Source organism: Crotalus tigris, unplaced genomic scaffold (assembly GCF_016545835.1).
Source record: "Crotalus tigris isolate CLP2741 ecotype Arizona unplaced genomic scaffold, ASM1654583v1 scf7180000023617.9722795, whole genome shotgun sequence".
NCBI classification, from domain to species: domain Eukaryota; kingdom Metazoa; phylum Chordata; class Lepidosauria; order Squamata; family Viperidae; genus Crotalus; species Crotalus tigris.
Window position 1 is genome coordinate 2530544 of NW_024100081.1, and position 23269 is coordinate 2553812.

At 35.4% G+C, this 23269-nt stretch overlaps 1 protein-coding gene across 3 annotated transcripts in view; it reads left to right on the plus strand.

The window, feature by feature from the left end:
- USP24 (ubiquitin specific peptidase 24) overlaps positions 1–23269 on the plus strand; it is an 87138-nt gene that overhangs the window by 32631 nt on the left and 31238 nt on the right. For all 3 annotated transcript variants that reach the window (XM_039320024.1, XM_039320022.1, XM_039320023.1), the window contains exons 16-37: positions 1958–2065; positions 2933–3082; positions 3241–3372; positions 3752–3863; positions 4454–4530; positions 5344–5484; positions 6861–6914; positions 7657–7772; positions 9511–9577; positions 11223–11333; positions 11539–11637; positions 11721–11885; positions 12987–13072; positions 13203–13296; positions 14026–14181; positions 17665–17762; positions 19032–19127; positions 19230–19458; positions 19626–19785; positions 20018–20173; positions 20868–20938; positions 21784–21944. In XM_039320024.1, the coding sequence (XP_039175958.1) occupies positions 1958–2065; positions 2933–3082; positions 3241–3372; positions 3752–3863; positions 4454–4530; positions 5344–5484; positions 6861–6914; positions 7657–7772; positions 9511–9577; positions 11223–11333; positions 11539–11637; positions 11721–11885; positions 12987–13072; positions 13203–13296; positions 14026–14181; positions 17665–17762; positions 19032–19127; positions 19230–19458; positions 19626–19785; positions 20018–20173; positions 20868–20938; positions 21784–21944 (2639 nt within the window). The remainder of the gene's footprint in view (positions 1–1957; positions 2066–2932; positions 3083–3240; positions 3373–3751; positions 3864–4453; positions 4531–5343; positions 5485–6860; positions 6915–7656; positions 7773–9510; positions 9578–11222; positions 11334–11538; positions 11638–11720; positions 11886–12986; positions 13073–13202; positions 13297–14025; positions 14182–17664; positions 17763–19031; positions 19128–19229; positions 19459–19625; positions 19786–20017; positions 20174–20867; positions 20939–21783; positions 21945–23269) is intronic.

Below are 23269 nucleotides of genomic sequence, written 5' to 3' on the forward strand. Positions count from 1 at the left end.
TAATGAAAGATGTTTAAAGGTCAAGTTTAGACAATTTTGGAAAGTTTTAGAACTTGTTTATACATTCGAAGAATATTAGTTTTTTCCTGATTATAAATTAATTTTAATTATTTTAAGTGCTTTTTCTGTATAAAAGAGAAAAAATAGTGTTGTACATTTAAACTAATAAGTTTTCTGAAGAGAAATATGCTGGGGAGAGTATGTTAGTCCAAATATTCCAATTTAATTCTTTATAGAGTGTAATCTATTGGATGTTGTTGTTGCTGTTGTTATTAGTGGGAGTATAATTATGACTTTTATACATTTATATCTCAGCTTTCCTTTGGGAGCTCAAGATGTGTCACATAGAGAGTTGGGGGTTTTTTTGTTTGTTTGTTTTTGTTGTTGTTGTTTTTGTGTTCCATCCTCAATATTTCTTAATCTGAGAGAAAAGATAGTGGCTAGCTAAAAATTACCTTGTGAGTTTCCATTAGAGTTAGAGTTGGGATTTGATCTTAGGTCTCCCAGGGGATATTCCAGCATCTTTAGGTTCTTTGCCATTCTGTCCAGTTTCTCCAGTAATTATATAATGTTTAAAATATCTATAAGGTTTAGTATAATCTAGAAATATTTCACTAAATAAAAAACATAGTCAGAGTTTAGTCAGTGCATAACCAGCTTTGAAACACCATCGTAAAGGTATCATATCTGCAGAAGCAATGCAAATTATTTCAGGCACAAGGCTCTGCAAATACCAATTTGCTCTTTGTTGCTGTGATTACTTGTTTCAACTCAGTCTTAGAAAAACTGAGTTCCTTTCTCAGTGTCAGTACTCTTCCTATAATTTATTTTAATCTTTAAGGATATGTCATAATATCTTCTTTTAAATTGCTTTCCTTTTTGATGACTGTAATCTTGATTTTTTTTTTCAAGCCAGGAATTGCAACCTTTTGTCTGAATATGATATGAATCCTGATTGACATGTCCTCTGTTTTTGTCAGTTTCTTGCTGTTCTTCATCATTCTCTAAATTCTCAATGAAATTTAGCATTTGCAGTTATGACTGTGAGCTCTTTGATTATTTTTGCATGGTCTGCTCAGTGTCACAAATGACCCTGTTCCCTGGTTTTGTTGGGTACACAAGAAAAAGTGGTTGGGATAATAAATTTATTTATTTACAACTGTAATTGAGTCCAGTCGTATGAATTACAGTCACGCCAGTCATTAAGTGGGTCCTCATGTGGCTAACCTGATTTTACACATTTGTGGCATTCATTAAGAAAACACTATGGCCATTAAACTAAGCCATTGCCTCCAATGGGTGCTTTTTGTTGGAAACCAGAAATAAATATTGGGTTCTGGCAGAAAAACACCATAAATAGTCACATGATTGTGAGGCACTGCAAGCAGCCTTTGGCAGGCCAGTTGCTGAGCATCCAAAATATGAGGGGGGGGGGTCAAATGTTGAATCAGGGACACAAGTACCTTTTGGAGGGTCCATTGTAACTTCAAATGATCACTAAATGACTGGCTATAATTCTACTTGTAATCTAATTATAAAGATCACTTGGATAGCTTCTGTTGATTCCTGAATCTCGTACTTCTCTTTTATGTGCGAACTTTTATTTTTGGTACAGTAGCTGAATTGCTATCTATAGTATATTAGAACAGCAGACCAAGATCAGAACTTTGCAGAGGGTTTCAAACTGGGGCAGAGTATGTTAAAGACATCCACCTGGGTACATCTGTTCTGAATTCACTTCAGGATTCATCCACACCCACAACTCAATTTCAGTATCTGTGATTATCTGATCAGTGTTATATACAGATTTCTAAAAGATAAGTTGAAAAATATATTTTAAATCTAGGAAAATTTAAGAATAATTTGTAAAAGTAATCTAAAACAAGAAACAGAGCTATGAAAATCTATGGTGTGTATCCATGGATTCTAAATATATAACGTTGGTATCTTTTATCAGTCATCTCAGCACAATAATCCTCAGTTTGTGTGGGTGGTACCAGCTTTACGCCAACTCCACGAGATCACACGCTCGTTTATTAAACAAACCTACCAAAAGCAAGATAAGGTGAGTACTGTGTGTTTTTCATGCACCCAAACAGAGAAAGGGAATGGAAGTGGAAAAATAAAAATGGGAAACCTTAAACAGTTACTATACATGTTTATCAAGTTACATATTGTCACCTTGATTAAGGGTAGTTGGACCTTGACAAGGAAATCAGGATTAGAAATACTTTGTTATATTTGAAGGTACATATTATCTTTCTGGAGAGACAATATGCAACCTATTTAGCAATGACAAAACAAAACAAAAGCTAAAAGACTAAAGAAAACATTAAATCATCTATGGTCTTGTATTTATGAAAATATCAAATAACATCCAGATTAAACATTAAAAAATAAACCAAGAAAAGTTCACCTAGCAGTGAAACAGTATGATAAGAACAAAGAATGCTTTACTAATTATTTATGTTGTAAATAAATACATAACTTGTGGCTATGTTTTTCATGAATAATTTGTGCTATTGTCACAATAAATTGAAATATTAAATTAAGAAAGGTACACTTTAATACTAAAATTTAATGATTAAATTATGTTTATTTTTAGAAATGAAAGGAAGTATTTTGTTCAGTGTTAAGAAAAATGGAAATGTTCAACATGTATTCAAAATACTTGGTAGTTTATTCCAGGAGCATGAAGAGGATATAAACTGCATAATCTTATGCCTCCATAGGATTTGTGCTCAGAGATGCCTGCAGGAAACGTCCACTTATTTAAAACCTGATTGTTTTAATCAGGTTTATATTATATAATATGGTGTAATATAATATAGTGTAATATAATATAGTATAATATAATACAATACAATACAATATATAAAGTGTATATACTCTAATAACTTATTTAACAGATTTTTTTAAAATTTTTGTCAAGAGCATTATTCAAGACTTGAAGAAAAACTTTGAGATAGTGAAACTGGTAACAGGAAGCTTAATAGCTTGCCACAGATTGGCTGCCTCAGTAGCAGGTGCCGGAGGCCTTTCAGGAACAACATTGGTGGATGGCCGGTACACCTATCGGGAGGTAAGCAAACAATGGCTTATAAAAACTAAAACAATTGAGAAAAGACTTAAATACAAATGAGGTCCTTAAAAAGGAAAAATATGAGCACAAAAATAATGTAAAAGAATCTCTTCAAAAATATTCAGTGCAACTCAAGGGTATGGTTTTTCTCTTTCCAGTACTTGGAGGCACACCTCAAATTTCTGGCATTTTTTCTTCAAGAGGCCACCCTCTATTTAGGATGGAATCGTGCTCGGGAAATCTGGGAATGCCTTGTAACAGGCCAAGATGTTTGTGAGCTAGATCGAGAGGTGAGATCCCGCAAATGGTAGGCAAGCAATTCATGTAAAAATGCAGGGTTGTTCAGAATGCTTCTTATTGTAGCGCCTCTTGATTACCCATACTACTACATCCAATTTTTATTCATTTGTAAGCTCAATTATACTGATACCCCGCTGAGCTGATTCAAGTTGCAAAAATAGAAACAGTATTTTTTAAAAAAGGAAATACAAGGTAAGCATAAAGCTAATCAAAATAAATATCAGTAAATATACCTTACTGGACCTTTATGCATACATGAAATTTTGAATAATAGGCACTTACTGACTAAATTCTGGCTCATGAAATAAGCAACAATGTATTTGCCTATTAAAGTAAGGAAAGTTAGAAAATTATGTGTTTCTCTTACAGATGTGCTTTGAATGGTTTACAAAAGGACAGCATGACCTTGAAAGTGACGTGCAGCAGCAGCTTTTTAAAGAAAAAATTCTTAAATTGGAGTCCTATGAAATCACTATGAATGGTATGTTAAGTATTTTTGTCTTTTGGGATTTCAGAATAATCCTGAAAGTCTGTCAGATACTTTAGGATAAAAATAGTGAATTTTCTGATGCTGTAAATCTTGTTAGTTTCAAAAAATCCTTAGGGAATCAAGTAGGTAGGAAGTACTTTCTCATTCCTCCTCTATCTGCCAATCGCTCTCTGAATAATAATTTTGAGATCCTGGCATGGATGATGTAGGATGCAGCACTGGAGACTGGGAAAAGGAGATGTCCAAATTGGCCATTCTCTAGAGGAATGCATTTATATTTCATTTCCAGGCCCAGTAGCTTTTCCCATTGACCAAGGCCTCCCAATTCTTAAAAGAGGTGATTCAGGAGGAAAGGTTGAAAACTGATCTCCATTTCCCAGCCCTTTGTCTTTGTAGTTCTCTGAATCCAATCTAGTAAATAGTTTTTCAGGGAAATAGGGGGGGGGGGTATAATTAAATCTAAACAATATTGACCTATTGTCAGTTTGCCTGAAAGCAGCTGTTTTATATCGCCAATATTTGTGCTATGTATTTAAATAAAAATAGTGGGATTCCTTTACACCGTTCATTTTTAAAAACAGGTTTTGGTTTGTTTAAGACCTTTTTTGAAAATGTGAATCTTTGTGATCATCGATTAAAACGACAAGGAACTCAATTGGTAAGCATCTTTCTATAATCATATACAGTATACCATTCACATTTCACAGGCAAAATAGTATAAGCAGGAAAAAAACGATGGCTAGATGCTGGTTCTTTTAGGATTAGGAGTTTGGATTTGCCCTAAATTTAAACCTAAAACTAAACTATAGGGCAAATATAAATTCTTAATCCTTTAGGGGTTTACTTTTATGTCAGCTCACTTGAATGTTATCAATTCTATTATTCAACTTGCTATTTAATTTGTATATATTACAATGCAGTTGACTTATACATAGAAACTTTTAAAATAATAAAAACAGCTTTGCTATATTAATAGATCACATAGAACTATAATATAGTCTGGTTTTATCTTGGAATAACTTAACATAAGTATAAAAGAATAAATTGCAGTTTATACCATTTAATATCATAAAACTGTGTGCTAAACCATTGTTGTAAATTGGCTTATAAAGATAACTGTGATTTTGTACAATATTCTACAGGAATGCATGGTGAGTTTTGCTGTTTAGGTTTTTATCCCCTTCCAAAGCTTTTAACTTGATATTTAGAAATACAAGGGAAGAATAGCCAAGAAAGAAATTAAAAGAAAAAGAGATTGGCCAAACATGGATTGCAATATATTAATTTTGCTCATTTATGAAATTGTTATTTTTAGTTTGTTCAACAAACTGTTTTAGTGTGACACATGAACCTACAGCATATTTAAGGTGTCTGTGTTACTATGTTTAAAAGTCTTTGTAAATTTGATTATTTCAAGGTTATCTGTAACATATTATCTGCTCCAAGTACTGACTTTTCTTTGCTTCTGCAGCAAGTAGAAAAACTGGAATTAATAGGAATGGATTTTATTTGGAAAATTGCAATGGAATCACCAGATGAAGAAATAGCTAATGAAGCTATCCAGTTAATAATAAACTATAGTTACATTAATTTAAATCCACGATTGAAAAAGGTAATAGTTCTGAATTCTGAATTTATTTCATGTACAGTGGGTAGAGCTGTGTGGTATGCAGATGAAGCTAGGCACTAGGGTTTATCTTTTTTCTGTTTTGTTTTTTGTTTGTTTTGTGAGAGGGAGATAGGAGGCTAAAAGCTAAGGATATATTCTGTAGCTTATTTCTGTTTCTAGCATCAGAATGGCAACAGTGGTTAGAATGCAATACTTTAGGCTAACTCTGCTCACAGTCTGGAGTCCAATCCCGACGGGCTCAAGGTTGACCCAGTCTTCCATATTTTTGAGATTGGTGAAATGAGGACCCGAGTTGTTGGGGGCAATATGGTGACATTGTAAGCATATTGAAAGAGTGCTGTAAAGCACTAGGGGCAGTATCTAAGGCTAGTTTCAATCATGTAATCAGCGGACTCCTTATACCATATATGAAAAGTTGCTGATTTTATAGGTGGGCAATATACTGCCCAACACGGCTTTAATGTTTTAGAATAAACAAATTTAAAGGAGATTTAGATTTCCTTGATTGTCCCAATAAAAGGAAAGTTGCAAGAGAAAAGATTTCTTAATTAGCTCTCTATTAATTCCAGTGTTTGAGTTGTGTTATAAGGAAAATCATAATTAAGGTTTCCTTTTGGAAAGTTTGTTTATTTTGAGAAAGAAGGCATTGATTATGTAGGCATTTAGCAGATACTTAATTAGTAATTTTCTGGGAATTTGGCTTGGGAGCAAGAGGTTTTTTTTGCTGCTTTGATCATTTTCACTAGCTCTTCCTGTGAGCTGACAAACTCCAGATGGTTTTGTCTTCTTTACCATGTCATCCAAATCAATGCTTGGAAGATATGCTAAACATATTGTTGATGAAGCCCATCCATAGCTTGTTTACTGGATTCACAGAGTCAGCAGGAATAAGCAGAGAAATATGTACTATTGTTTATATTGTTGTGTTGCATAAATATGCCCCAAAATACAATGGCTAACCATTAACATTTACATTTTTTTTATTCTTATGATTCTACGAATTTACTTTGGATGCTATTTCTGGAACAAAATAGAACATTTGAGCCAAAAACTTTAGTAAACTATAAGCAAAATACATATTAACAGGCATTTAGAAATCTGATATGTTCCATAACACAATGAAATACAATAAACTATTCATTGTCACATCCTAGATATGGAATATGAAGAAAGAAAAAAATGTTCATTGTTATGCTAGCAAATTATTAGGTTAGGCTGGTTGGAATTACATAACAAGTTTATTAAGCAATTATTTTGCTTTTTCTCAATTTTATTCATGTTTGCATTTAGCAATTTAGGTTTTAAATAATGCTGATATATATATATATATTTAATTGATTGTTCTTTATTATTTTCAGGATTCTGTGTCACTGCATAAGAAATTCATTGCTGATTGTTATTCAAGATTAGAAGTAAGAGTTCACTTTCTGAAATAATATTTCTTGTTTTACTTTGTTCTTGTATAATTCTAGAGTCATAATCAAATACTCCATAAAGTTACTTTCTTGAATATCAATAAATTGAGGAGTTGTAAAAGTGGTTTCTGAACAAAATTGCTCTACCTGTTAACTGCAGCTTCAATATTTATTTCATTAACATCAAAGTTTGTGTAGAATAATAATAATAATAAAAGTTGGAAGGTACCTTGGAGGTCATCTAGTCCAACCCCCTGCTCAGACAGGAAACCCTATACCCGTGGCGGTGAACCTATGGCACACGTGCCACAGATGGCACGCAAAGTCCTCTCTGTGGGCATGTGCACCGTCGCCCCAGTCTTAGGCCTTCAGCTGGGTTTTATAAAACCTTTTCATTTTAGGCCTCTGCCGCCTTGTGCAAAAAAAAAAAAGTTCAATCAATCAATTTCAATTTCTCACGGGGAAAAAAAAGATCTCGCAAAGTTGGAATTGATTGATTGAACTTTTTAGTCCCACCCAGTTTGCCGTTACCACCGAAGCCATGCCCACCCAATAGGCCATGCCCACCCAATGGGCCATAAGTGGGTTTTGGGTTGCAGTTTGGGCATTCGATCTCTAAAAGGTTTACCATCACTGCCCTATACCTATATCTCCTTTTTATTTTCCCAATGTGGCCTCAGTGGTTGCTGTCCTCTTAATAGCCTTCACTTTAGTTCAGCAATAGTGTTTTCCATTTTAGGCAGCCAGTTCAGCTCTTGGTGGCCCAACGCTGACTCATGCTGTTACCAGAGCTACCAAAATGCTGACAGCAACTGCCATGCCCACTGTGGCAACATCAGTACAATCTCCATACAGGTAAGCTTACACTTCACAATATGTAGACTTTATCCATGTTCCTTGTCAATTCCCAGGACTGCATACAAGAGAGTTAGAAATGTCTTGCGGATGTGCAAAAGATGCTTATAGTTCAAAATGTAAATTTCATGTTTCCCAATTTTAAAAAAAAAGTGTATTGTGGAGTTCTGTGCTAAACTTGGGAAAAAAATATTGTTTATGTTTCTCTGAACTGGGGACCAAACAGAACTGTTATGATCTGTGCTATTTTCTCAGTTGCTCACCATACATGAATGGTGGGTTCTGTTTTTTAAAGAATTCAAGGAAGTAGACACTTGGAGATCCAATAGAAGGCACAGATTTCAGTCATGTTTCTAGAACTAGTTGAGGGATGAGGTGACCTTGGAGGTGACAGTTACATACATAATCAAAGTTTAAGAACATTATAGGGCAGAGAAAATGGACACTGTGTTTTTAAGTTCTTTGTTACAGAAATATAACAATTACTAGGTTCTAAATAATGTAATCACTTCTATCTGTGTGTTTTCTTTTGCAGTCAGGTAATGAAATGCCAGAATGATAACTATATGTGATGCAGAACTGTGATTAATAGGATTGTGTGCAGTAATGTCAAGGAAGCAATAGGATTAAATTTTCACATCTTATAAACTCAAATCTGTTTAAATTATTGCTATTTGCATCTGTGGCAAATAGATTATGTGAATAAAATAACATTATCAATAGCAGAAATAGACTTTTACAGCTTTTGGCTGAAGTTTCTTCCTAATGCTCAAACATCTATGTGAATAAAATAAAATGGATCATTTAGATGGTGCTTCATTGCTATATTCTGTTCTGTGTTAGTATTTGAAGGCAGAAGCCACAAAAGAGTCCTTAACAGTTGTTTTCATTGTTTGCTGTGTAGCTTTTAAAAATAGTTAAAATGGTTAAATTGGACACACGGCTAAAGTGAGAGGTTTTTTTTAATTGGATTGTCCTATTAATTTTGCTGAAAAGAGCAAACACATTATATTTAATTATTTGACACCTGCAATATTAATATGTTCTGATGCTTATAAGCATGCTCCTTCTTTGTACATATTTTTATCCTATTAATATGGATGTCCTACATCATTTTTTTTAACTTACCGGTACTAAAGTAATATAATTGTGACCAATATTATTTTGGACTAAAACTCATCACAGATTCAGAAAATACAGAAAATACTCTTTTCTATTTCCTCTTTTGCTGTGAACCATTGGACTAAGACTGTACATAAAGGAAGAGATAAATATTGTAATTGAATCTTCATATGTGATACATTTCATTGATTGAAATTAGTCTAGTATATTAAAATAATTGCTTCACGCTCTCCCTTATCACTTGAGGTGGGAGGACTTTTCTATTCAATGATAGCCCTCTTTTCTTTTAAAATATAGTTACACTACTGTTTTTTAGAAATAGTCAAAATCAGCTCCTTATTTAATTGCTACTTTGGAGCTAAACACACATGTACGCATACATGCATGTACTTAATACTATTTCAGGGTAAGACATGTGCTTATCTCATGTACCAGAAAACAATTCCAAGATAAGAAGATGATGCCATTTTTCTGAAAATATTTTTCAGAAACTAATTCAAATCTCTGCTATTTATTCAAAGGTCATCCAAATATACAAATATACAATTCAAAATCAGTTCAACTATTGTTTGTAAGTTATCTAAATCTCTGCTATTTTAAATCTCTGCTGCTCTAGGTCAACAAAACTTGTAATAATTGAGAGACTGCTACTTCTGGCAGAACGCTATGTTATCACAATAGAGGTAAAAGAAAAATGGTTTTGTACAGATATTTTATTTACTAAATGCTTAGTTTGTATCTGGGAATCCTTTGTTTAATTTCTGTTTCTATAATTGGATTCATTCTGCAGCTTAATTCAAATATGTATCCCTTAGTCCAAGTTTAAGAAATCTTGCAGTGAGAATGTGTTGGGAGCAGGGAGTATGGAGGGGGATGCGTAGGTGGGAATAAGGACAAATGTGATTAGAAGACAGTTTTAATAGCTGCAGATTCTATACATAAAATAAATTTTCTGTGGACAGAAAATGCCTGTCGAGAAAATTAAGACAATTGATTCCTGGAATTATCAACAATAGCTTTCAATTTATCCATTGTCATAATTGTATATGTCAGATTGGTTGCTTGTAGACCATTTTATTTAAGATACATATTTTCATGAGCTGAAGCTGACTTCATCAAATACATGCAATGACCTGACTAATGTGGTATTTAAATATATTAGGATGATGAAAGGAAGGGGGAGACGGTGGTTATGCTGATAGAAGTTCCTTAGGAAGCAGAATGCAATTACCTATCAATTAAAAATGGGAATGTATTAAGAACTTATATTAAGAACTTATTGTGTATGTTCTTCTAAAATAGCTTGAAATCTCTTAATGTATACATGTATGTTCCTATGTTTCCTACTCAGTTGTTTTAGCAAAGTTTCTTTGTTCCAAACTCCACTTTGAGGAAATGTCTTGGAAGATTAAAATATTGCTATTAATTTGATTTTGTTTTGAGTTCTGATGACAAGCTAGTATCCATTAATTCTTTTGTGCAAGGGCTGGCCTGTTTGTCTTATGTAGATTCCAGACAGCATTGCTGGCAGATGATGACATGTTTCACATTAGAAGACATGCGCAGGCTATTCTAACTTGGTGTGTGAAGCTTTGTGTGTAATGGTAAACATTAATGTAAATGTGGGGTAGACAACTGGGCTTGCTGCAAGGTATGGTTCCCATGCTGGTATTGTTGTCCTGGTGCTTGTAAGAATCTTCTTCAGGTTGGGTATGCAAGTATGGGCTTGCCACCCAAACCTATGAAAGCGTAACATCATAGTCCAGTAGGGGCTGCAGATTAGTATTGGTGTGTTTGAGTAGTTGAGCTGTGAATAACAACCCAACATATTCTGTTGTTTTGCCTTTGTAGCTAGTAATTTAATAGGATCTCCCCTGGGGATTGGTCTTTGTTGAGCTCACTGTGTGCGTAGTTCAGCCTGGCTTGTTTTTCCCAGTTGAGTATCACTGGCTATAGTATCAATATTCATGTAATTATAATGGAGACCCTAGCTATAAATTTAGAGTTGATTTGTTGGTATGTTCTGGATTGAAGGAGGATGTTTCCTTTGTAATTGCATGTGGTCGTAAATGAGGCCAGTTGATAGTTGACCCTGCATGCTGCTGAAATGGTCTGAATAATATACAGTGGTCCTTAAAAGTTTATGAATCCTTTTGAATTTTCATTATTTTGCTTAAATATGACCTATGATGTAATCTCTGTACAAGTAGCATAACTAGATAAAGAGAAACTGATTAAGCAAGTGAGTCAAAACCTATTCATTTAATTATTGAGGAAAATGATCCAAAGGTATATTTTATTATATTTTTATTTTCTTTCCCTCTATAGGATCTTTACTCTGTTCCTCGTACTATTCTACCTCACGGTGCTTCCTTTCATGGGCATCTTTTAACTCTCAATGTTACGTATGAGTCTACCAAAGATACATTTACAGTAGAGGTATGTAATTTTATAGTGTGATAATATTTCTAGGATTGCAGAATTTCCTAATTTGATAGGAGACATAATATGTAATATGCTGAAAAACATGAAAACTTGAAAGACAGCGTGGAGCATGTCAATATGCAGTTACACTTTTCATACGCTGATGGTATATGGTTGTCAATTGAGAGTATGGATGACAAAAATATTTTTATTTTTATAGGCTCATAGCAATGAAACCATCGGAAGTGTCAGATGGAAAATAGCAAAATTATTGAATGCCCCTGTGGACAATATTCAAATCTTTGCCAACGATAGTTTGGTATGTTAATTGCTTGTAAGTATATTTCAAGTTGTAATGTCCGCTAAATCTAAGGGGTTTTTTTAATTATTTAATTATTTCAGTTAACAGTGAATAAAGATCAGAAGCTGCTTCATCAGCTAGGTTTCTCTGATGAACAAACACTTACTGTAAAAACACTGGGAAGTGGAACTCCATCAGCAAGTTCTGCCGATTCATCATCCAGCAGCAGTAGCAATGTCTTCAGTTCATCATATGCAATGGAACAGGTAAAACACGAAAGACTGAAATGTGGATTTCATATTTTTCATTAAATTGACATGTAACTGTCAGTCAGAGTTAGGTTTATGTCTATAGAAGTTCTCAGGCATCCAAGTCATGGCTGTCCCAAAGGTGCTTTCAAAAGGCAACTGTACTTTCTTGATTTTTCTTGAAGACTTCTCACTTCTCATCCAAGAAGTTTCGTCAGTTCTAATTAACTGGTGGGAAATCCATGAAGAAGTCCAGTTGCCTTTTTGAAAGCACCTTTGGGATAGAGTTATGTTCTAAGTGAAGAGAGAGATAGCATCTTCTATTTATCCTTTTCTAGCATTGTTTTTTATGCAGATACCCAATTTTTATTAAACTGGTTTTCTAAAATGAATTCTGCTCACCCGTGATTTGCTCTCTAATATTGTTCTCTCTATCCAGATACAGAGTATATTGTTTAACTGATTACATATAATATTTTCATAATACATGCATTTGGGCAACTTAGTCGTTTGTTTCCTGGTATATCCCAAGTTGCTCATGAAGCTTAAAAATTATCTAAAAAGGTGGTGAGAGCTGCTGTTCTTGAAAGTGAGATGAACTTAAAATGGAAACCCTGTTTTCCATTTTAATTAAGAAACTTGGCAAAGCCAGCATGAAAGATTGCCACCTTACTGTTGTTTTAATTTCTTTTTGTTTCTTTGCTTCAACAAAGTCTTATTAGAATTTCAGAAACAAATGCATCCAAATTGTTTGAAATAATGCCAGCTGTAAATAACGAGGGGGAAAAAATGGGAAAGTAGAAGCTGTCCCTAAAATAGTTCAAGAGAAATATTTCACCCCAGAACTCAGATAATTCAGAATTCAGAAATGTAATGTTCTGTCATTTTCACTAAAACAACAACAACAATAACAACAGTATTGACGGTTGCCCTGATTGCTTTACAAATTCATATTAAGGGTTTGATTTGAGGAGATAGCTGGAAGTTGATGTAAAAAGTCTTATGCTAGGAAAGGAAGGATATGTCTTTAGGCCAAGTTTTAAATGTATGCAGTTGTGCTTAAAAATAAGATTGTTTAAAAGAGATGAAAGAACTCATAATATATTTTTTAATCCTCAGGAAAAATCTCTTCCTGGTGTAGTAATGGCCCTTGTGTACAATGTATTTGATATGCTTTACCAGCTTGCTAACCTGGAAGAGCCGAGGTGAGTTAAGCATTGTTAATGTAGAATGGAAATGCTGTGGCTGCAGAGTTTAAAGATCCATATTCTTTAAAAGCATATGCGAATACAAACCTAAGTGCATTGTATGTTTTTTTTTTTTCAAATTCTTCAGGATTACTTTGAGAGTTCGGAGGCTTCTTTTATTGATTCCTACGGATCCAGCTATTCAGGAAGCTCTTGATCAATTAGACTCACTTGGACGAAAGGTACCAGTTGCCAACCGGAATGATAAAAACTAATAATAATCAAGTTTTATTTGCTTCTTACCTTTCATACTGAAATTAATGAAAAGAGAACTAGAATGATATTAATTGACTGTAATGATTTCACTGAAATAAGTTGAAGCGATGCAATCTATTAGTTCTTATGGGATAAAATGTAAATTGTCACTGGCTACATTAAAATGGTCTCAGAGTTTGGATAAAATGGAATATTGATTTTGTAAAGTGGGTATTCCCTTTGCTCAATACGAGTACTTTATTTCTAGAGATTCATACAGCGTGTCTAATGTGTTTACTTCTCCTGGGACTGGAAAATAGTGCAGAGTTGGCATAGCTGTGCATTAGCTGGCAGGCCTCCCCTAAAGATACAGCAGAATTTATTATCTTTAATATATGTCTGTTTAAGTTACAGGCTCATTTAATATAATCTTAATACTCCTGGCTGAACTGCCTTCATAAACCAGCAGCCAAAGGCACTGAATCCTAAATATATTCCATATACAGTTTAATCTGAGACAGGAAAATTATTCTTAGGCAAAGCTTATTTTGGCGGAGAAATTCAAATTACAGGATAGTCTATGGGTAATTAGTTTGGGGGCTCTGAAGAAGCAATATATAAGATTGTCTTAAACTCAGAGTTATTTATCGTAATTTCAAATAGACCATGTAAGAATAGCCTTCTACTCACTTTCTCTGTGCTTCTTTTCCTCTTAGAAAACACTGCTCTCTGAAACAAATTCTCAATCTTCAAAATCTCCTTCTCTGTCTGCAAAGCACCAACACCAGCCTAGTGCAACTTCAATACTTGAAAGTCTTTTCAGGTCTTTTGCTCCAGGAATGTCTACCTTTAGAGTGCTTTATAACCTTGAGGTAAGAATGAAAGTCAGAATTACAATACATGCTTTGCCTATATGTACAATTCCCATTACTTTCATGTAAGGCTAGAACAGTTAAAAAAAAACTATGGGGAACTGTCGGTCAATAGAAGAGGTACTGAGTTAACTGGAGCAATGCTTACTTCCTAGGAGTCTTTTTAATATTATAAAATATATTTATTCAATGCTTGCTATGATCTCCATAACAAAATTTGATAGATCTGCAATTATTCTCATTATTTATAGTAATTAAGGTATTTATAGTAAATCTGGTTACTATAATGCAATATGGGTCAATTATTTTAAAAAGAAACTTTTCAAAAACGAGTAAACAACATAATGTAACTTAGTCCACTGCTTTGAGTTATACAGTCCCCTTAGAGATTCTGTAAGCAAGTAACTCTTTATTATTTACCTTGCATTGATGATACATATCACTCATCATTTTGTAATTCTGTTCTTCCATTATATTTATATACTATAAGTATCAAAATATCTCCTTGAAATGGGTGTTTGGTACTGGAAGATCAAACAGATTCCTGACAAACCTAGCAGACAACTTTGTCTCCCAAAAAGTAGAGAAGGGAACTAGAGGATTAGCCATTTTGGATCTAATTCTCACTAACAGAGATGAAATGATAGAAGGTGTTGAAGCCATAGGAACCTTGGGAGGAAGTGACCATGCAATATTGGAATTCAACATTATGGAAGCACAAGCAATAGAACACAGTCAAACTAGAGTCTTGGACTTCAAAAGAGATAATTTCAATAAACTTAGAGAGGGTTTGAGAAGGATTCCATGGATGAGAATCCTCCAGGGGAAAACAACTCAAGAAGCTTGGGAAATTTTGAAAGTGAGATAATAAATGCCCAGTCTAGGAATACCAACAAAGAGGAAAAATAACAGCTCTCAAAAGAAACCAGCATGGCTGCATAAAGAACTCTCTGATAAATTGAAAGATAAAAAGGACAAATATAGAAAATGGAAAGAGGGACACATAACTAAGTCAGAATATCAGCAAATAGCCTGAGCCTGCAAAGATGAAGTGAGGAAAGCTAAGGCTCAAAATGAACTAAGGCTTGCGACAAAGTAAAAAATAACAAGAAAAAAAGTGAGTGAAAGTGGCAAGAAGATGACAAGCAACAGGGAGAAAGCAGAACTATTTAACTCGTTTTTTGCATCTGTCTTTACACAAAGGGAAAAAACAGACCAACCTATCAAAAATAGTGCCATAAAAAAAACAGAATAGAAATACAAGTTAAGATACGCAAGAAAATGGTAAGTGAACACCTATCCAGCCTAGATGAGTTCAGATCACCAGGACCAGATGGATTACATCCCAGGGTTCTCAAGGAACTGGCAGATGTGATCTCAGAACCAGTAAACTATGTTTTTCAAAGATCCTGGAGCACTGGGGAACTACCAGAGGATTGGAAAAGAGCTGATGTAGTTCCCATCTACAAAAAAGGGGAAAAAAATGGATTCAGGAAATTACAGACCTATCAGCCTGACCTCAATACCTGGGAAGATTCTGGAAAAGATAATCAAACAACGAATCAGCGAGCACCTACAGGCAGACAAAGTCATTACTAAAAGCCAACACAGGTTTGTCAAAAACAGATCATGCCAGACAAATCTTATTGCATTCTTTGACCAAGTGACAAAATTAGTGGACCAGAGGAATGCTGTGGATATAATTTACTTGGACTTCAGTAAGGCATTTGACAAAGTAGATCACAACCTACTACTTAATAAGATAGAAAAATGCCAGTTAGACAGCATCACCACCAGATAGATCCGTAGCTGGCTGACCAGCCGTACTCAGTATGTGGTCCTCAATGGAACCACATCTACATGGAGGGAAGTATGTAGTGGGGTGCCCCAGGGCTCTGTTCTGGGCCTAGTGCTCTTCAAAATCTTCATCAACGATTTGGACGAGGGGATAGATGGGGAACTCATCAAATTTGCAGACAACACCAAGCTGGCAGGAATAGCCAACACTCCAGAAGACAGGCTTAGCATACAAGAGGATCTGGACTGACTTGAACACTGGGTGCTATCTAACAAAATGAAATTCAATGGTGAAAAAAGTAAGGTTCTACATTTAGGCAAGAAAAACCAAATGTACAGGTATAGTATAGGGGGTACCTTGCTCAATAGTAGTAATTGTGAGAGGGATCTCGGAGTCCTAGTGGACAATCATTTAAATATGAGCCAGCAGTGTGCTGCAGCTGCCAAAAAAGCCAACACAGTGCTAGGCTGCATTAACAGAGGGATAGAATCAAGATCACGTGAAGTATTAATACCACTTTACAATGCCTTGGTAAGGCCACACTTGGAATACTGCATCCAGTTTTGGTCATCACAATGTAAAAAAGATGTTGAGACTCTAGAGTACAGAGAAGAGCAACAAGATGATTAGGGGACTGGAGGCTAAAACATATAAGGAACGGTTGCTGGAATTGGGTATGTCTAGTTTATTGAAGAGAAGGACGAGGGAGGACATGATAGTAGTGTTCCAATATGTCAGGGGCTGCCACAAAGAAGAGGGAATCAAGCTATTTTCCAAAGCACCTGAAGGCAGGACAAGAAGCAATGGATGGAAACTAACCAAAGAGAGAAGTAACCTAGAACTAAGGAGATACTTCCTGACAGAACAATTAACCAGTCTGCCTCCAGAAGCGGTGAATGCTCCAACACTGGAAGTTTTTAAGAAGAAACTGGACAGCCATTTGTCCAAAATGGTATAGGGTTACCTGCCTGAGCAAGGGTTGGACTTGATGACCTCCAAGGTCCCTTCCAGCTATTATTATTATTATTATCGATCATCGCACAGTCAGCCAGATGTTCAGACTGGATTTGGCATTTTGTCTACCTATCGAGTCCTTACCCAGGACCTGGGATAGGCAGATGTGGATGTTTGATGGTATTACAGATATCGTCGCAGGATGGAAGCAGTTCCTAATAAGGCTGCCTTTTGCAATTGACTAATAGCGAATTTGTCAATGCCAATGGTGTTCAAGTGGCGCTCCAGTTGTTTTGGAATTGCACCCAAGGAGCCTATGACTATTGGTACTACCCTTGCTTGCTTTTGCCACAGTCTTTCTATTTCTATTTGTAAGGTCTTTGTATTTTGTTATCTTCTCCAGTTCTTTCTCTTCTATTCTGCTATCTCCAGGCACTGCCACATCCACTATCCAGACTTTTTTGTCTTTCTTATCGACAATTGTTAAGTCTGGGGTGTTGTTGTTATTATTATTATTATTATTATTATTATTATTATTATTATTATAACTGGTGAGTGGGAAGTGGATCAAACGGACCCTTTGAATTCAGATGATTTTTTTTAAAAAATGCATAATATTCTGAATAGTATTCAATAGTAGATATTGTTGTCTATTGCCAAGCAGGAAATCTTGCAAGCTATTTAGTGAGATAGGTTTAATTGCATGTTTCTAAAATTATGAATATTTTTAGGTACTGAGTTCCAAGCTAATGCCTACAGCAGATGATGAAATGGCAAGAAATTGTGCCAAATCATTTTGTGAAAACTTCCTTAGAGCGGGAGGCTTGAGGTTGGTTTTTAAATATTTCAATCAGCTGAAGAGTTATCTAAGGTCAAACTGTTGAATGTTTACAAGTCAGTTGAAATTAAATGTTGTAACTTAATGTTCTGAATATTATAGGAAGATAAGTTACTTTGTCTTATTAATTAATTTGTTTATATACCATTCTTAACTTTCTAAGTAGCTTTCAAACTTACATACATGGTAGTAATCAATTTTACTGAAAGTATTTGTTCTCTCCTTCCACTTACCGGTCTTCTGTAAATAACCTGTCTATAGAGGTACCAACCACAACTGACTCTCAATCTTTAATTTGGTCCTAACCTCTGCATAACTGTAATGAGGCTGAGTTCAGAAAACAAGTCCCATTGCAAGAAAGAAAATGGAGTTGTTATTTAAAGAATTGTGTGATAAATGGGCTTTGCTTTCCAAAAAAATAGTTTTGCACAAAATAAGATTGCTGAAATGTAACAGGTATCAAGGTCTCTAAGAAAACCATAGTAACATTGATCATATTCCTGTATATATTTGGTTGGTTGATCAGTACTCTGGCTTGTAAAATTATATGGATTAGGCAGGGAAGCCGATGAGGATTCTCAATCATTCAGATAGAGTTGTCTGGACGTTGAGCCATGGCAACTGGACTTCTTTTCTTTTTGGCTTGAAATATTTCACTGCTTATCCAAGTAGACTGAAGAAACTACTTGGATAAGCAGCGAAACATTTCAAACCAAAAAGAAAAGCCCAGGTGCCATGACTCAACTTTGAGACATTAGACAGAAATGTTTAACTACTGCGTCTCATACAGCAACTGAAGTGCCAGTGATTCAGCCATTGTTCAGGGAAAGGAGAGGAAGGAAGGAATATTATTTTCTGTATACCAAAAAGTAGAATTTTACATCATTGGAAATAGAACATTTGGGACAGTAACATAAAGTTAATTCTGTCGTAGTAGTATAGTGATCACGTGAATCATTTGCCAGACTTAACATTTGTAAGAATTGGTGCAATTATTCATGTTGTTAAATAAGCAAAGTTCAGTTTTGATATTTTATTGTGAAAAGAATCTGTCTCTTCACTAGTTTTCTACATATTTAATTTTATTATCTAAAGCAGACATGTCAAACTCGCAACATCACGTGACGTCGCACGATGTATCGGGACTGTCTTGCCATTGCTAGCAATGGGGTGGGTGCGGCTTCTGTGTGACACATCCGGCCTGCAGGCTGGCAGTTTGACACCCCCGATCTAAAGAAAGCTAATGGTTTTGTTTTCTAGTTTGGTAGTAAATGTCATGCAGAGAGATTCCATCCCCTCAGAAGTGGACTATGAAACCAGACAAGGAGTATATTCCATCTGTTTGCAGCTAGCAAGGTATGTGTTTGATTTGCTCAGGAAATATGTAATATACTGAATAGTTTGATCTTAATGAAGTCAATGCTGTTCATAGTTGAAATGGCACATTTTTATGTTTAGGTTTTTGCTTGTTGGGCAAACAATGCCAACTTTATTAGATGAAGATGTGGCTAAACATGGAGTGGAAACACTTTCTTCCCGCCCCTTCCGTAACGTGACTCGGCAAACTACCAGGCAGATGTCAATCTGTGGAACTCCAGAGAAGTCTTCATATCGACAACTGTCTGTTTCGGACAGGTCCTCCATTAGAGTAGAGGAGATAATTCCTGCAGCACGAGTCGCAATACAAGTAAGTAATAGCAACAGCCGTACTAAAATAAAAGATTATATATATTTTTGTATAGAATGTTAATAGACTGATCACAATAACAATCCTCTGATTTGTGGTTACTTGAAGTGTCGCCTTATCTTCACTTAGTTATTTCAAGCAAGAAAGAAATTTCTCTTTCTTTACAGACCATGGATGCTAGTGACTTCACATCTACAGTTGCTTGTTTCATGCGACTCTCATGGGCGGCTGCGGCAGGACGCCTTGATCTGGTGGGGAGCAGCCAACCAATAAAAGAAAGCAACACTTTGTTTCCTGTTGGGATTCGTAATCGGCTTAGCAGCTCAGGTACTGCATTAGTTTAATTTAATTGAAAAAGCAGAGAGTTTGTTCTTTGTGAGACATTTGATTCTACCGGTAGCTAATTCAGTCCAAACTTGAAAGAATTGTAGGACTGAAAAGGAAGGTGCTTTTATATTGGGGGCTGGCTGAAGAATTCTGGGAGTTGAAGTCCACAAGTCATAAAGTGGCCAAGGTTGGGACCACTGTTTTATATGATCTCTCTTTTAATCTATTGCAGGAAGCAACTGCAGTTCAGGAAGTGAAGGGGAACCAACGACTCTACATGCTGGAATCTGTGTGAGGCAGCATTCGGTATCCACCAAAGATGCACTGATTGCTGGAGAGGCTTTGTCTCTCTTGGTCACATGTCTGCAACTTCGTAGCCAACAACTAGGTAGGCTTGTGGGAACCTGTTACATTTTTATATGGAATGCCAATTCCATTAATAATTGTGCTACATAAAGTGGGTCCTGTTACATTGTGAAGGTTCAGTCCAACCTTCCCAATTTTTCTCGTTCAGCCTTTCCTCATTTCTAGTAATGCTTGCATTTTGCTGTAAGAAGAGGTACCTGCTCAGAGTCCTGGGAGTTGGTCAGCACATGAAACATAAATGCTACATACGGGTGGTCCTCGATTTACGACTACAATTGAGCCCCAAATTTCTGTTGCTAAACGAGACAATTGTTAAGTGAGCTTTGTCTCATTTTTCTTGCCTCAGTTGTTAAGGGAATCAATGAAACTGTTAAGTTAGTAACACAGTTGTTAAGTGAATCTGGCTTCCTCATTGACTTTGCTTGTCAGAAGGTCGCAAAAGATGAACACATGAACACTGCAATCGTCATAAATACACGCCAGTTGCCAAGCATTCAAACTTCGATCATGTGATCATGGGGACGCTACAGCAGTCATAAGTGTGATAAACAGCCCTAAGTCATTTTTTCAGTGCCACAGTCACTAAACAAATGGTTTTAAGTCAAGAACCGCCTCTGTTCATATTTTCTGAAATGACATGTTAGTATAAAATATTATAAAATTATGCAACATATTCCAATGAAACACCTTGAAAACATAGAATGTTTTTATCTTAGGATCTTTCTACAATCTCCCTTGTGTTGCTGATTTTATCATAGACATACTGCTTGGTTCACCAAGTGCTGAGGTGAGTAGTTTGCATTTCTGTTTCAAAGATTTTTTTTTTTCAGAACATTAGCAACATAAACATCTTAATTTACATGGATAGATCTGTATAAGGAACAAGTGGTAAATATTTACTACTGACATAAGCTACTTTTACACGATTAATAACATGCTGCGTAAAACTCAAAGGATAAGAGAGCTGCACTGGGGGGATGGGGGAAACACGTATATTACATTATTTTAAAAGTTGTTATGATTCTTGATGCATGTATACAAGCTTAAAATCAAAATTATGTTTGCTTCATGCAGAATGTAACTTGTCAGCATTTCTTGTTTTAGAGAAAATTATCCAGTTAGAAATGTATTTAATCTTAGCTCTATTTAACTAAGCATGGTAGTACAGCTTTTTTTTTTAAAGATATCTATTGATTTCATGTTTGCAGACCATTAGCAATGGAAACTGTAATGATTGGGTGATAGAACTGCCAATCAAAATACAGCATCAGTGAGCATCTCCTCCACAGTTTCATTCCAGCACAGGAAGGGAATTGGAGAAAGTCATTTGGGAGGTGGAAGGACAAATCTGAGGCAGATTTGGAGTACAAGCTTGGGAATATCTTACTATTAGAGGATAGGAGAGGATGGGATATAAAGACTTAAAAGAATTTCCAAACTAAAAAAGGAGCTTAGTGGGGATAGTATAACAAAAAGAAAAGAAAAGAGCCATAAAAGGCATTTCAGATGAATCCATGCTAAAAAGCTTGGCTTAATATGCAGTGAGCCAAATGTGAAGGTGGTTTTCCAGATTCCTAAAGCACTTTTGTTTCAAAAGGTTTGTGACCAGATATTTGCTTTTCTTTTTTCCAGATTCGTCGTGTTGCCTGTGATCAATTATATACCCTTAGTCAGACAGATACATTGGCTCATCCTGAGGTTCAGAAACCCAACCAATTTCTCTTGAGTGTCATTCTTACAGCTCAGCTGCCCCTTTGGTCACCTACCAGCATCATGAGAGGAGTCAATCAGAGGTAAGCTGAAGACATGTTTGTTTTGTGCAGAATGTAAGACTTAAATATAAGTATTTGTCTGAAATGTATACTTAAATAAAAATAACTCAGCCAGAGAAGCAAAATATCTAAGTGCTAGAAGTGAATTGAATGTGTTCAGTCTCCTATGGAAATCATATACCTGGTGGAATCAACTTCCCCCCGAGGTTCGAACTACTCCCACCCTGCCGGCCTTTAAGAAGGCCGTTAAAACCCTCCTGTTCCGGCAGGCCTGGGGCTGATGTCCCTGGGGGGCCGGGATATGATCGGACTCGCGGTATGACTGCTTTATTTTATTGTTTTATCATTGTTTTAACTTTGTACGCCGCCCTGAGTCCTTTGGGATTGGGCGGCATATAAACATTGAAAATAAATAAATAAATAAATAAATAAATAAATAAATAAATAAATAAATAAATAAATATAGGAATGGTTGGGCCCCAATATACCCACTTCTTCATGTAAAATCTTTTTAAATGCACAGTTGAAGAAAGTAGTTTGTGATAGCCTTTTGCCAAATTAATATATTCTTAACTATGTGACTGTACAACATACACAAACAAAATACAAGCTAATAGTTCACTTTATTCACTGTTGTGGTGTGCCATAAAAAAGGTTTCTAAATAGCTTTCATTTAGGATGGTAAAATAATTTAAATACAAAATAAGATATTAAATCTTGAAGTCAAAACAGTTTCAGCAAAAAATAACCCAGAGTCAGAAAACAGACTTTAAACTGGTTTTACAACTGCAGACATTTGTGGGATATTAATTGGTCCATTTCAAATGGGAAGACGGATGTGGTACCAAGATTGCACAATAGCTTTAGCTTTGGTAAATAACTTATGCTACAGACATTAATGACTTTCAGTATTATCAGGCATGATATCCTACAAGGTTGGTAGAACTATGCATTGGGGCTATTGATTTACTATGGTTGTTGTGTTCTTGTAAGGCTCCGCCCAGAAGGAGGTGCTGTGGAATAATTGTTGAACAGCGCTAGACCATTATCCTTTGGTTATCTCATAGGATCTGTCTTTCCTCATGCAGTTTAGTATCTACATGAAACTGCTGGGAGAAATCATTCAGAAATTTGAAGTGGAAAATTTCTACTTTTCTGATTGTTTCAGGAAAGACCGTTCAGACTGATTTTGTGTAGAATCAATAGTGCAAGAAATGGTTTTGATTCTGACCTGTGTTAGCCCTATTATCATTAGTTATCTTATGTACATCATTTATAAATCCCATAAAGATTCATAAAATTTTTAATAGTCCAAGCAAGTCCATTAGTTCTCTACTGAGACAGAG